At 42.7% G+C, this 16,041-nt stretch overlaps 1 protein-coding gene across 3 annotated transcripts in view; it reads right to left on the bottom strand.

Annotated features, from left to right (window-relative positions):
* Positions 1 to 16,041, bottom strand: part of AKAP6 (A-kinase anchoring protein 6) — a 246,800-nt gene that overhangs the window by 151,534 nt on the left and 79,225 nt on the right. For all 3 annotated transcript variants that reach the window (XM_081207494.1, XM_081207493.1, XM_081207492.1), the window contains exons 5-7: positions 10,773 to 10,895; positions 1,929 to 2,025; positions 85 to 248 (exon numbers count right to left, since the gene is read on the bottom strand). In XM_081207494.1, the coding sequence (XP_081063620.1) occupies positions 85 to 248; positions 1,929 to 2,025; positions 10,773 to 10,895 (384 nt within the window). The remainder of the gene's footprint in view (positions 1 to 84; positions 249 to 1,928; positions 2,026 to 10,772; positions 10,896 to 16,041) is intronic.

The following is a 16,041-nucleotide window of genomic DNA, read 5'->3' on the forward strand; positions in this document are numbered from 1 at the left end:
AGGGTGGAAAGAAAACTTCAGTGGTGCCTAGTTCAAAAGGAGGAGGAAATAAGAGGAAATAAGACAAACTTCAAGCCACTTTACCTTGGGGCTCTCAGTCCCTTCCTCATCCTCTGCAGACACATCAGTAGCAAGTATCTCTGCTTTGATGATACCCAGAGCCCTCAGAATCCAGCTGTGTTGTCGTTTGATTTGCCTCTGTAGTTCCTTCCACTGACTCGCAATCATCTGCAGCATGTCCTTCAGTCCTTCTCGCAGAAAAAAATAAATAAAATGAGAGGGAAACAAATTAAGTCATGCATTCGACTTCATCTTTTAATAACATTATTTATACTAAAGGCAGCAAAGAATTTCCCAGGGGTACAAAAAGAACAAGGTGTTGAGGAGGGGATGAAATCCCCTTGACCTTAACTATTTCATCACACTTTACTGAGAAATCTGAGCTGGAATTCTAACCTATTAATATTGCAAATGACTGGATAGGACCAAAATGTGACACATGTGGCAAAACGTGATCTGCTATAAGTTCTGACTGAAAACAGAAAAATAAAGCAATATATGTTGAAGAAGGGACGTAGGTGGCACTGTGGTGTAAACCACTGAGCCTTGGGCTTGCCGATCGGAAGGTCGGCGGTTTGAATCCCTGCGATGGGGTGAGCTCCCGTTGCTCAGTCCCTGCTCTTGCCCACCTAGCAGTTCGAAAGCACATCAAAGTGCAAATAGATAAAGAGGTACCGCTCCGGCAGGAAGGTAAACGGCATTTCCGCATTTCCGTGCGCTGCTCTGGTTTCGCCAGAAGCGGCTTAGTCATGCTGGTCACATGACCCGGAAAAACTGTCTGCGGACAAACGCTGGCTCCCTCGGCCTGTAAAGCGAGATGAGCGCCGCAACCCCAGAGTCATTCACGACTGGACTTAACTGTCAGGGGTCCTTTACCTTTACCTTTTATGTTGAAGAAACAAGCGAGAAATTCATACTTCAGCCCTGTTCACTGAACAAAATGCTGTTCCAAACATATATTAGCTATTGCCCTCATTTTCTTTTCTCTCTCTCTCTCTTTTTAAAAAAAACATATTTAACAGATATGCAATGACCTATCAGGCTGGTTTTTTGAGACTGATACATTCAGGAAATTATGCAAATCAGCCAACTGGCTTAACATAGCATGAATGTTTTGAGAGAAAAGTCTGTTTCATGTTCTATCAGAGTGTATGCAGGTAGAGAAGTAACAGATGTAAAAACTCAAATAATAATCACACTAAAACCCAGAGGACAACTTCATCTTGGGGGGAGATACCTTTTTCCAACCAGACCAAAATAAAGTCTCAAATTTCTAGGCATCCTATTAAACCATCCTATTAAACTAGTCATGCAAAGTTCCAAAAACATGACAAAAGTTATTATTCATTCTGACTTAAGGCTTTTACTGAAAAGGACAAGCATAACTAAAGGAAATAATATTCCTAATCTTAAAATCTTTCCTAATAAATACTTTAAAATTGCAGCAAGAATTAGCTTAAATGGCAAAGGAGCATTTAGCAATGCGATTACTCATGCTGACTATGTAAAATATATATATGTGTATAGATATGAAATCCTAATTTATCATCTTAATGTTATTTCCATAGCACCTACATCAAAGAATATGTCAGCGTGAAGTTTTCAGTGATGTAATTTCAATTGAAACTCAGCTGAGCATTGAGACCAAAATAAAATGAACAGACTATTTGCTGGCAGTATTTCATTTTGTAAGTATCACAGCATTGTATGCAGTATATGAAACATTTATAAATCTTGAAGGTCAAACTGATAATGTAAATATTAATAATACATAAGGAAGTGAATATATGCAGTAATTTACAGCAATGCTTCTTTATTCTTTAATAGTCTGGAGACATAAAGACTTGCAATAATTCAGAAGGATTTACCTGATTTGTGAGATACTATAAGATCAAGAAGTTGGCGTCCTTCTTCTACAACAGCTTCCTTCAAAGCACAGTGGCTGTCTACATTCAGCTTAAAACTCTGCAAGGGAAATTATATATATGTATATGTATATATATTTATATATAGACTGAAATGGTAGAGAGGCATTCTAAAGCATACGTACTAAATTACTTGCTATTTTTATCAAGAACCGCAGTGCCATTTACCCAACAGCCCCATACATTTGCAATACTGAAAGCTATTGATATTTCAGAACGGAGCTCAAAATGTTTCCATTAGCTTAGCAAAGTGCATCTGTGTTGAAACAGCTGACAAATCTAGAAATTCATTAAGTTTTATGAAAACATGTAACCTGTAGGCAATATGTGGAATAACAGTGTCCTATAAAATACACTGAACTGGAGCCATCAGTTCATGAATGCTCTTTTTTCTAAATAAATAAATAAATAAATAAATTCAAATATTGGATAATGAATGATTTCTATAAATATATGAAGCGTACATTTTTATCCAGTAAAACAAAATATTGCAACAAATTAGTTCTGTTGTTCAGGTTCACGATAGTCCACTATTGTATTTATTTTGGTGGTAATCAATTTCATTTTGACAACTAGGCATAGGAAGAACAACAAAGGAACTTGAGGAACTCTGTGTGAACTTGAGCATTTGATATATGTCACACAGCAGTCTTTACAAGGGAAGACCTGCAAAGTTTAATGGAAAGAATCTTACATTTATACACGGAACACAATATACTCATTCTTGCACACTTATAGCACTCAGCCCTGGGGTAAACCCACCCCCTTACGACTCCCTTTCCCTTCCTTTACTCCTAATTTCACTAGAAATGATAGGAACAATCTCTCCACCTGTCAAGGCAGAAAGTCCGGCAAGCTGCCTGGCTCCTACATTCAAAACAGCTGGGCACAGGAGAAGTGGATGGCTAAAAGATTTTTGGAATGTTTTGGAAGGGGCTAAAAAATTGTAAGGGACGCGGGTGGCACTGTGGGTTAAACCACAGAGCATAGGACTTGCCGATCAGAAGGTCGGCGGTTCGAATCCCCATGACGGGGTGAGCTCCCGTTGCTCGGTCCCTGCTCCTGCCAACCTAGCAGTTCGAAAGCACCTCAAAGTGCAAGTAGATAAATAGGTACCGCTCTGGCGGGAAGGTAAACGGCGTTTCCGTGTGCTGCTCTGGTTCGCCAGAAGCAGCTTAGTCACGGTGGCCACATGACCCGGAAGGTGTACGCCAGCTCCCTTGGCCAGGAAAGCGAGATGAGCGCTGCAACCCCAGAGTCGGCCACAACTGGACCTAATGGTCGGGGTCCTTAAAAAATTGTAAAATATGCTGACAGCTAAGGTCAAATGACAAATCCTAGCAATATAATTTTGCAGTGTAATGCCATGCACATTAGTCTCATTGTATATATAAATTTCAGTCAGTGTTTTATTGTGGCCGGTGGGTTGCCTTGGAAGGACTTTCCCCGAAAGGTGGCACAGAAACACTGGAAACAAACAAACAAACAAACAAACAAACAAACAATTTGATATCCAACCACCATATTGATTCTTCACTACAGTATTTCAACTGTACACTAGGGTTAGGATTCACTTTGGACCAGCTGGATGGATGCAAAAGTGCCCACTCCTCCACAGGCCACTTTGGGCAGATGGTTGGGTTGGTCCATGTGGCGTCATATGACATCAGAGGAATCTGTGCCTGCTTTCAGCCGTGATTGGCTCCACTTCGGAGCTTCTGAATGGCGATCCCGAGCAGAGCCAATTCCATCATGGCTTGCATTCAGCACTGAATTTAATCTATAGGTGTCTTGTGAAACTTTGAAAGCAACCTGCCTGCTCACCTTTGTCCCCTGGTATGTCAGTGAGGAGTAGGCTGATAAAACACAATTGCGGAATGGCACACAAGGCTCTTGTGCCTTTAAAAGCAGCACAGAAGTTGGCATTTGGGCGGCTACAGTTTGCTGTATCATGAAAGACATGCACTGTCAAATTCTATAAAGAAATTAAAGATGGAAGACCTCTCCCTGTCTTTGTATCATTAGATAACGCTAATGAATGATCATAGAAAGCCCCTCCCGAAGCCTCCAACACAAATTTCATGCTGTGCTATTTATTTATTTTTTATGGCATTCAGTTTGTCATCTAGAAATCTTTTAAAAACAAATATTATATATTTTAGGATCCTAAGGAACCCAATTTAAACATTTTGATTTTCTACAAAGATGCTCACATTTAAAAACCGAGATGGCCCACAAAAATAACTTTTTTATATATATTATTAGGCAAGTAATGCTAAAACCGGAATGAAAATGAGATGGAGCCAAAAATATAAACTGGGTCAAGCATCCAGAAGATAAGAAGAAGAAAAACAACATTAATTTTTGTGCAGCTCCTTTTCGTAAAGCTTCACTTTCCATGAAACCTTTTCTGGAAGTTCCTTTCATGAAAGTGAGCTCAGACAATATTTAATTTACTGTTTACTTAAAACAGGCTTGTGTTGAATAGTTTGTAATCATGCACTTCACAAGAGATGTACCATGCGGGTGCCTCATATAGCAAAAGAAAACCTAAAGGGCCCGAGAGTAGGTTGGATAATTTCATATAATTGAAGCGGAGCATCGATGCAGCTGGATGTGGCGCTGCCTCAAGATGATGGGGATGCGTTTGATAGGAAAATTGGAAAAGATGAGGTATTCTTCTTCATTAGAAAAAATAGACTTGCTGCCCTAGAAAAGATTCATTTAACATAACATATCAAGTATACAATGCAGCTTGATTTACAGGTGCACCTATTAACCAGTAATAATGTTGACTGAAGAAGTAAAATATGATGAATAAAGATGGGCCAAAACTCTGGGGCTTGATTTGCAATTTTACAGTTGCACAGAATTTAGACTTCAGCGTCTTAATTTGCTGCAAAGCACAAATAGCGAAATCTGGCAACAGATTAACCAATAACACATTGGTCTTAAGGGGGAAACTCTTTTCACTAACTGCAAGCATCGTAGCAAACAAGAGCAAAATAGATGGTAGTCAGTGGCACGTTACATTATCTCCATTCAGGTGTGTGCCTTTTTCTTCTTCTGCAGTGCTAAAGCTTGCTGCTTCCCAGAGAAAATAACTCAACGCCGACAGACTAGGCAGATCTGGCATCAACAGCACAGTTTTACAGGTAGGAGCATGAGCAGGTGGGCATCTAGGAGCAGTAAAGGTAAAGGTAACGTAAAGGACCCCTGGACGGTTAAGTCCAGTCAAAGGCGACTATGGGGTTGCAGCATTCATCTTGCTTTCAAGCCGAGGGAGAATTCCTTCATAATCCAAATGCCTAGCTAAATAAAAATATATGTAGCCTTTTCTTAAATATTGCTGCAGTGTATATATGAAGCTTCCTGCATGCTAATGCTGAGGTCCTATGTCATATTCAACAAAGTGTTAAGCAGATCATTTTGTCAGTCCAAGGATTTCTCCTTGTGCAATAATAATAATAATAACAACAACAATAATTTATTTATACCCCGCACATCTGGCTGGGTTTCCCCAGCCACTCTGGACGGCTTCCAACAAAATATTAAAATACAATAGTCCTTAGATATTAAAAGCTTCCCTAAACAGGGCTGCTTTCAGATGTCTTCTAAAAGTCAGGTAGTTGTTTCTTTCCTTGAGATCTGGTGGGAGGGCGTTCCACAGGGAGGGCGCCATCACTGAGAAGGCCCTCTGCCTGGTTCCCTGTAACTTCACTTCTTGCAGTGAGGGAACCCCCAGAAGGCCCTCGGGGCTGGACCTCAGTGTCTGGTCAGAACAATGCAACAGAACAATCACCTGCTCTCCTCTCCCTGTGCACCTCCTAAATCTGTTCCAGGGGTCCCCCCCAACCCTTCAGAGCAGATTTGGAGATGGAACATGCAGGTGGAAGAGACAGGGAACAACCCACTGAGCCAGTGCAATTTTGCAGTTGAATACTGTACTGCCTACTGTTTCTAAGCCAAAGTACATTGTTCTTTTCTTCTTTTCTCAGCCAGCAAAATCTAAGGTATACTTAACACAGCATTGGGTGAAGCTGACTGTATCTCTGTCTCTAACACTGGGTATATTGGTAGTTATTGTTTTAATAAAATCCAGACCTTTATGTGGTTATGAATATATTTTGAAAATATTTCAGACAGTATTGTTGCATACTGCAATACTAATAGATGTGTGGTTGTTTGTGTTCTGAATTACACCCAGTGCATGTCATGTTACTAAAACAGCAAAGTGAAGAATAGAAAGAAAGGAAGCATGCTTTGTAAGTCTGTCTTGGACCCATTGCTGTACGGCTTCAGAACTGGTCCTGAGACTGAAACTGCCTTGGTCACCATGGCTGGTGACATTTATTGAGAGAGATATGGGGAAACCTTGCTTATTCTCCTTGAACTCTCAGTGGATTTTGACACTGTCGATACTGTTGACCATAGTACCCTTCTGGAGCATCTCAAGTGGTTTGGGGGAGCTGTGCTTCAGTGGTCCCACTCCTACCTCCAGGGATTTCTCCAAAAAGCAGTCATGGGAGGCTACTGCAGCCCCATGGGAGTTGTTGGCAAAGGCTGCTCAAGTCTCTACATGTGTTGTCTACTATGTAAATATTCTGTGTGCAAATGTCAGATGGGATCAGATAGCAATGACAGTCATGCAAGATCCCCCAATTCAAAAAGTCCCACTTTGAGTACAGCCCTGACATCTCCACACTTGAGTTTGCCTCTATTGCTAGCCAGCCCTCCCTCAATGGCAGATTTAGGAAAACACTACTGGTTTGGTCACACAGGGTGCCAAGCCTTGGGGGCGCTTCAACTATTATGTCCAATGGAAGGCGAGAAATGTGTGTATGTGTGTGTGTATGTGAGAGAGAGATTCTGACATCACACAGGGTGCCGCCGAAATTTGAGGCACCAAGGTCTGCCACTACCTAATTTTCCTCCCCCTCCCCAATAAAAAACAACTTTTATTTTGAGAAAGATAACTCATGGCATCAACAAAGGAACTGTGTTTATGTGCACAATTGCTGGCATTATTTTCCGTTGGGAAGCAGGGATTCTAGAAAAAAAACACCACTCACTTTTTCTAGTGTTTAAAATAAAAGTTTGGCTTTTAATCTTTTGAGACAACCTATGTACTTTGTGGGAGGGACGCGGGTGGGGCTGTGGGTTAAACCACAGAGCCTAGGACTTGCCGATCAGAAGGTCGGCAGTTCGAATCCCCGTGACGGGGTGAGCTCCCGTTGCTCAGTCCCTGCTCCTGTCAACCTAGCAGTTCGAAAGCACAACAAAGTGCAAGTAGATAAATAGGTACCGCTCCGGCGGGAAGGTAAACGGCGTTTCCGTGCGCTGCTCTGGTTCGCCAGAAGTGGCTTAGTCATGCTGGCCACATGACCCGGAAGCTGTACGCCGGCTCCCTCGGCCAATAAAGCAAGATGAGCGTCGCAACCCCAGAGTCGGCCACGACTGGACCTAATGGTCAGGGGCCCCTTTACCTTTACCCTTTCATGTATTTTGTGAGTCTGTCTATCACTTGGGAGTGGGGCAGGCCAGTATATGGAATCCCTTGCTCCTACTTAGAGATGGGAAGGCCTGAAAAAACCCTGGAAAAATTGAAATAAACCAGTCCCCCCCGCCCCGTTTTTCCCAAAGCTGGGGTTTTTTTTGCAAAAAAATGGCGGGGGGGGGAACCTGTGTGGAATAATCAAACTACATCAAACTGTTTTTTTCACTTTTTCCAGGGGGAAAACGGCTTTGGAAAAAGAGACAGAAAAAATGGTGTGCCCCCCCCCCAGGGATTTTTCCAGGTCTTGCCATCTCTATTCCTACTCTTTTAGATTCTTTCCAGCAAATGCAATGTCTCCAGAAGACTAGAAAATCATTGGGTTGATTAACATAGTTTACTGCTGCAGCAGATATGTGCAGCACATTGTCCCTCCATGTAGATTTATGATTCCTTGTCCCCTCACCCCCTATCAAGATCCTGATTTGTTGCTATTATTCATATTTCTATTCCACACCCCAGATTCACTTCCACCTGCAGCTTGCTGCTGTTGCTGTGATCCTTTGCCTATTGCTTGTACCGCTCTTGCTTCCTAACAGTATGAAGACGTTCCTTCCTCTCCACCACCTACCTACTTATATCCCTCTCTCTCTCTCTCTCTCTCTCTCTCTCTCTCTCTCACACACACACACACACACACACACAGCCCATAGACAAAACAAATCTACTCATTGGGGGGGATCATGTAAATTCACCTAAAGATTATGCATAGGAAATATGAGCCATAATCTCTCACCTTCTATCCCTGATATGACACCATGGAACTAACCAGCGCCATCACTGTGCATGAGTTTTAAAACTTGTGATTTTCCCAAATCTTTGTTCTGAAATGCTCCAGCCCTGGGAGGGCAGAACAACATGGTTCCCCCCCCCTTAACATAGATCAGTTTTGCCACACATACATGTAATAACACATGAACCTATTCTGCAATAATGATTAAAACAACACATTTTAGCAGACTTCCCTTGAGGGTTTTTCTTTTGTTAGCATAACCCAAAGCAGCTTCTGCCTATGACAATATACTTTACACAGTCTGAAGGTGAAATGAAATCCTTCTTTTAGAAATGTGTTTGGAAAAGTTGTTTCAGATCTCCAAATAAATGAATGCGTACGTCATCATTTAAAAAAATGCAAATAAATGTTTTTTGAAACAGAAATGGGAAAGTTCTTTTGCATTGGCAAAAGAGCAACAAAAACAGGACAAAACAGGAGTGGGGAACTTTTGACCCTCCATCTGTTGCTGCGCTACATTCTTGACCATTGGCCATGCTGGCTGGGAATGATGGGAGACAGAGTACAATAATATCTGGAGGGTCACAGGTTACTCACAACAGAGGTATAAGTTCTAGTTTGAATCCGAGAAGGCTGAAGGCCTTGGCAAAGCACTGGAAACAGAACTGAATTGTGCAAAAAGTAATTATTTGTAAATTGTGAGAGTGTATAAACTCACAGTGTTTATGGAGATAGTCCTCTTTTGTTCTTTAAAAATATTTAGCTTGCACATATTTGGGTTTGACGCACACACAAAACATACACACACACACACACACAATTTCCATTCTGTGAGCACTGATATGTTCCTCCTGGGCACTACTGACACCTTTCTTCCCCAGTTTGATGCTCAACAGTGTGAAGAGGGCATTTGCACATCTTTTTGCTCAAAGAAGGAAGTCCTAACACGTGGGTAGGCAAACTAAGGCCTGGGGGCCAGATCCGGCCCAATCTCCTTCTCAATCCGGCCCACGGACGGTCCGGGAATCAGCGCGTTTTTACATGAGTAGAATGTGTGCTTTTATTTTAAATGCATCTCTGGGTTATTTGTGGGGCATAGGAATTCATTCATTCTCCTCCCCCCTCAAATATAGTCTGGCCCCCCACAAGGTCTGAGGGACAGTGGACCGGCCCCCTGCTGAAAAAGTTTGCTGACCCCTGGACCAAACAGGTGAACACACATGGAACTTTTTCCACAGCAAGATGGCTTGAGACTTAAACCCAGGGCTTGCTGTCGGAAGCTGTGTGAGGAGTGTCATGGGACAGATGATTTGGGGGCAGCCAGGCTTTTGCCATTTCCACTCCTTCAGTTAGTGCCAAATGCAAATATCCAGATCATTTTGTCACTGCCCTTAATGGGAACTTAATTTCTTACACTCTGTTTAAACACAGATTAGCGTTTCTGCCAGGCCAAGAGAAAATGCAAAGTTGACATTCCAATTAATAAAATATAGATCACAAAGCAATGACTAGTTCTGTCTTCCAATAAAACAATGCCCCTTCATTAACGTTCAGTGCAATCCTATGTATGTGTAATCAAGAAGTTAGTTTCAGAAGGCTAGGTGACAGAAACTTAGTGTGTGCATGTAATTTGGGAATATATAAACCTGCATACCATTCAAACTGAAACTGCAGGTTCCCTGCCCCCACATTATATTAACCCCTTGATTAAACATGTAGGTGACACTTAAACAACTAGCTCTGATCTTTTTTTGGACAGCATTCCTCAATATTAAACTCAGTTTCAGAGGTCCAGCAGAATGAAGAAAGTCTCTGCAGACTATAATGCACATATGGATGTGAACTGGCCACACAAACAGAGGGGGATTGGCCACTGTTTGTGATGCACAAGGCTGTGCGCACCTTGCTTCAGGTAGAGCTTGGAGATTTTGATTGCACTACAAGCCTCCAGGGCCCCTTTGCCTGCTACAACCTTGGCAATTACTCTACCGGTGCAAAACTGTGCTGTGATTTTTAATGTACGTTAATGCATCGTCCGGTCACCAACTTTAGCTCATTGACATTCAGAATGATGCCACTATGATGTGCCAGTGTATTGACAACTGAGGAATTATTCAACCCAGGAGGAATAAGACCAGCACAGAGAAAACTCTCACCCCAGTCTCCTAGATCCTGAATTCCTTGAATTGTTTCTTTTCCTGTATGTTGCGGTGTGCTTGCTGACTGTAGCACTGTTAGTGGGCGGTTCCCTAGACTGAATGGATGGGGTTCAACCTGTTCTGGAAGGAGTTGAACTCCTACATGGGAGCAGGTGTGCAGCTTGGGGGCAGAAAGCTAATTGTTGCTGGTCAAATGTTGGGCTGTTACTCGTTCTTTTTACATTGTTGTGGTTTTATGTATTTTAACAAAATATGTACACTTTCGCTAAAGGCCTAGGGATAAGCTAAATAAAGAGGGAGGGGAAAATCATTGTCAGCTTCAATCAATAATCTTGTCTTACCAAGTGTGTTTCCAGGTAGAGCTTAAGGCTGTCTGTCTCTGCTTTAGGAGGAGTCCAGTTTTCTGTCGTTTCCATGGCTTCATTCAACCAGTGGATGAATTCGTCTAGCTTGCTTACAAATCCCTTCCACAAAAAGAAAGGGGGGGGGGCAATGGCATGGCTGTTAGTAAAATGACAATCAGGTAAAAACAATAATTTTATATCTTTATTTTAATTAAAGGAATATGGCACTGCTCTGAACGTAGCAACTAGCAACACTAAAAGAATGCGGCAGTTCTTGCTCATGAAGATGGAAGAAGGTTGGGCATAGCATCTGCCAGCCTGGTTTGCACATCAAACTGAAAATCTGACATTGACAGATCTGTCCATCTCTCAGTCAAGAACTGCCTTCTCCCAGATGTTGGGTTTTAGCCCCAATCTTCCCCAGCCAGCATGGCCAATAGGGTGCTGGCGGGGCACAGGTTCCCCATTCCTTATCCAGCTGTTTGTATTCCATCAAATATTTGAACTCTTTTGCATTTTCTTCCTGCTGGTACAACTGGTTTTAGCTTTGCTGTAGTTTTTCCATTCTCAGTTCTTCTGGGTGTGTGTGTGTGTGTGTGTGTGTGTGTGAGAGAGAGAGAGAGAGAGAGAGAGAGAGAGAGAGATTTTATGGAATACTTTTGTATTTGCTTTTAAATATGTGGCAAGTTGCTTTAAGGGTTCCTCTAGCTGAAGGATAATGAATAAATTAGCAAAAGCAAATAAAGATACTGTAGAAGCTTCAGTGGGAGAACAAAGGGAAGGTTTTTGCAGAGGTCCTTGTTGCTGAACTTCCCGAGGAAAGTGTTGTGTTTGTAAAAGATTTGAGACAATTGCCCTGATCCAGCCCTGCATGGGTGTAGCTAACATCACCCTTCATGCACATCCTTATAAAATAAGCAGCAGCTGAAACACAGGGAACCACCTTATGCTGAGTCAGACCATTGAGCCTGCTTCCTCAGTATAGCCTACACCACAAAGAGGAAACCTGTGGCCTTCAAGGGTGTTGGTCTAGATTTCCTATCAGTCACAGCCATGAGTATGTCCAATGGTCAGGAATGGTGGGGAGTTGTGGTCCAACAAACACTGGAGGGCCAGAGGTTTCCCACCCCTGATGTATACTGACTGGCATCAGCTCTCCATGTCTTCAGACAATCATGCCCACCCCTCTCCCAGTCCTTCCTGGAGAGGCTGAGGATTGCACTTGTGTCTTCTGTGTGCAAAAACACATGCTCTGCCACTGAACTATGGCAATGTTCCCTCACTAACGCTTTGGATGGGAAACTGAAAGAGGGGACAGACAGATTGAATCGAGCCCCTTCTTCCCCTTCCAAATAATTTGTCAGTGCAATGGTCGCTTCTTTTGCAATGCTACACACATGCGGTCCCAGCTACTGGGCTGCTTGGCAGAATCACACAAAACACAGCAGCTGTTTTGTGTCTATGGCTCTCGATCTGTGAGCCAAGAGCTGCTTCTCATTGGTGCATATGATTTCTAGATAGATCAGGGGCACGTGATGAGAAGGAAGTACGGTCATAATCTAGGAATGTGAAACCTCTGTAAAATATCCTGCAAAGTTATTCCTAACAATAGCAGTAAAAAGGATAGTTACGTTCAACATATAAATGTTTTATACCGCATGATCTTATTTAAAAGCATCCTAACACCAGCAATTTATATCTCATTTTCTTGCATATGTATAGACACAAAATGACACAATGAAAAACAGTGGCAGAGAATATTTAACCTGTGATATTGAGACATATGCACTAATATGGCACAAAGAGGTGATAAGCGGAACTCATCTGTAAAAAATAATGTAATTGTTCCCCTTGCAATGACACTTTACAAAGCAGGCATGCTTCTGGTAAACAACAGTCAAGGATAAGATAAAATATAGAAGTAGTGGCATAAGAAGAGGTGGCTATCCCTCTTTCCAGAAAAAGGCCCTTTTCTGGTGTAAAGCACAAATCACTATAATCCCACTATTTTTCAGATGATGTCTGTAAAATTTTATGGAGACTGTTCAAAAGAAAACAACTGTAGAGATTGAAAATTATTTAGAATACTAAAAGCCTGACACTGAAAATTACTGTCAGAAGATAGATAACACTGTCCAGTTCCTAAATCTCATTATTCAAGCAGACAGCACCACCTGGAGGCTAAAGTGCAGTATACCAGGTATTGCCAGCAGTTATTTCAGACAAAGGTGTTTTACGATAACACACGATGGAGCATTCTTCTAGTGATCTTCTAGTGCCAATATGGATGGCCTTTCGGCACTTATTACAAACATACCTGTGCTCCCAGGCTCCTGCAGGTACTTATTTTTCAACTGGCTGGTTATTGACTTTAACCCTGCTCTGGGCTTTCAGCTACATTTCATTTATTGTAATTTTAATGTCAATGTTTGTACTTTTAAAATTGCTGCTCACCACATGATGTGAAAGGTGTTGCAGGAATGCCTTAATAAATAAAACAGAACCCCGCCTCCCCAGTATCGGTCCAACTTTCGCTTGTTCTGGGCCCAGGTGTGGTAAGAGTCAACAACTGATGCTGACTACATCAGAAATACGTGACCTCGGCAAACACAGTAAATTTGGAGCAACTGCTGTTGTTGGTTTCAAAATAGGTATCTCACCTCTGCTCATGCTTGGAATGACAATCATAATTTAAGGGGTTAGCATTGTTGGATGCTAGTATCTGTCTGTCTTGGGAGACAATGGAAAAGTGCACCTTTGGGGGTGAATTGCATTATTTATTTCCAGGTATAGTCTAATAATGACTTCTCTACCCAATATGGCTGGGTTATGGCTGGGATAGCTCAAGTTGGTAGAGCATGAGACTCTTAATCTCTGGGTCACAGATTCAAGCCCCACATTGTGCAAAAAAATCCTGCATTGTAGGGAATTGGGACTAGATGCCTCTCGTAAAGGTAAAGGGTAAAGGGACCCCTGACCATTAGGTCCAGTCGCGGATGACTCTGGGGTTGCGGCGCTCATTTCGCATTATTGGCCGAGGGAGCCAGCATTCAGCTTCTGGGTCATGTGGCCAGCATGACTAAGCCGCTTCTGGCGAACCAGAACAGCACATGGAAACACCGTTCACCTTCCTGCCAGAGTGGTACCTATTTATCTACTTGCACTTTGACATGCTTTCAAACTGTTAGGTCGGTAGGAGCAGGGACCCAGCAACGGGAACTCACCCCGTCGCGGGGATTCGAACCGCTGACCTTCTGATCGGCAAGCCCTAGGCTCTGTGGTTTAACTCTGTGGTGCCTCTCGTACTCTCTTCCAACTCTACAGTTCTTAAATTCTATGATCCAACTGCAACTAAGATCTATTTCTTTGATCTCCCCGCTCTATGTGATCAGTGGGCATGAGTCTGTTGCCTCTCCCCATCCCCATTATCATCCCAAAGCCCTACATGGGTTGGTTGCTGCAGTGGAGAGCTTTTTCTAGTCCAGTAAGTTCCCATATGATTTGGAACCCTAGAAAATCAGAGTTCTAAATCATGCAGGGAGCATATCGGAGTGATGCAGACGTTCAGCCCCACAAGACGCATGTGGTGGGACTGGTTCAATGGCTTCACTCCTTTTTGCCTTTGCCTTCTGCCTAATGGTAAACAAGGAGTGGGAAACATCTGAATAGGGCTTAAGTCTACCTGTGACGGAAATAACCACATACCCTTCTCCTTATTTACCCTGTCTCACTTCTCTTCCTGCCTCTGTTCTCTGCATTGCCTCTAGGATTCTATGATTCTCCAATGGTGTGCTGGATGGGGCTGATGGAAGTTATAAAGTCTAAAACATCTGGAGGGCATCAGGTTGGCAAAGGCAGTGGTAACCAGTGTTAGATGTTACAATGGGTGAGAAGGGATCATAGAATTGTAGAGTTGGAAGGGACCATGAGGGTATGTATGTATGTACTTAATATACCACCCTATACCCGCAGGTTTTACTTTCTTGGGCTCCATGATCACTGCAGATGGTGACAGCAGTCACAAAATTAAAAGACGCCTGCTACTTGGGAGAAAAGCAGTGACAAACCTAGACAGCATCTTAAAAAGCAGAGACATCACCTCGCCAACAAAGGTACGTATAGTTAAAGCTATGGTTTTCCCAGTAGTGATGTATGGAAGTGAGAGCTGGACCATAAAGAAGGCTGATCGCCGAAGAATTGATGCTTTTGAATTATGGTGCTGGAGGAGACTCTTGAGAGTCCCATGGACTACAAGAAGATCAAACATATCCATTCTGAAGGAAATCAGCCTGAGTGCTCACTGGAAGGACAGATCGTGAAGCTGAGGCTCCAATACTTTGGCCACCTCATGAGAAGAGAAGACTCCCAGGAAAAGACCCTGATGTTGGGAAAGATGGAGGGCACAAGGAGAAGGAGACGACAGTGGATGAGATGGTTGGATAGTTTTCGCGAAGCTACCAGCATGAGTTTGACCAAACTGCGGGAGGCAGTGGAAGACAGGAGTGCCTGGCGTGCTCTGGTCCATGGGGTCATGAAGAGTCGGACACGACGAAATGACTAAACGCCTAAACAACAACAATACCTGCAGGTCCCAGGGTGGTTCGCAATCTAATCCATCCCTCCTGAAATGAACAAATCTTTCACCCAACGTGAGGCTCAAACCTAAAATTAAGAGTCTCATGCTCTATCAACTGAGCGATCCCTCATACCCCCTGTGAAAATTACCAGAAACAAGCACCTCCAGAATAGAACAAAAATGTATACCAGCTCTGAGGTTGCTCTATGTGCAGTATCTACCATTTTTTACTCCACATTCCAAATTTACTTCCATCCCATCCCAAAGTATGTTTATGTTGGACTAGATGCGAGCAATGTTTTATGGTATTTGAATGGGATGCTGTACTAAGGAATATGACATACAAACTACCCTGCGATACTAAATAATTTGCTAGCTTTTTGTTGGTTATTATTTCCAAAAATTGGAAAAACAACAACCTGAAAAGCGTTGCTTGAGACTTGATTTAGGGAAGATCCATAAGAGAGTGCTCAGATTCATATTATTCTCGGCAACAACTAGCTGCTGAAGCCAATAAGCAATGAACATGCATGCCTGGACTGACCCTTAGATTCCAGCCAAAGAGGCCATTAAGAATAGACTGTTCTGATAACAGCTTCCTGTCTTGAATTCCTTCATGTTTTGGTGTGTGTTAGGGATGAGCCGAAAACAGGAAGCCCTTTTCAAAGTGAAAAAACCTCCCTTTCAGTG

The sequence above is a fragment of the Podarcis bocagei genome, assembly GCF_964188305.1.
Source record: "Podarcis bocagei genome assembly, chromosome: 1".
NCBI lineage: Eukaryota > Metazoa > Chordata > Lepidosauria > Squamata > Lacertidae > Podarcis > Podarcis bocagei.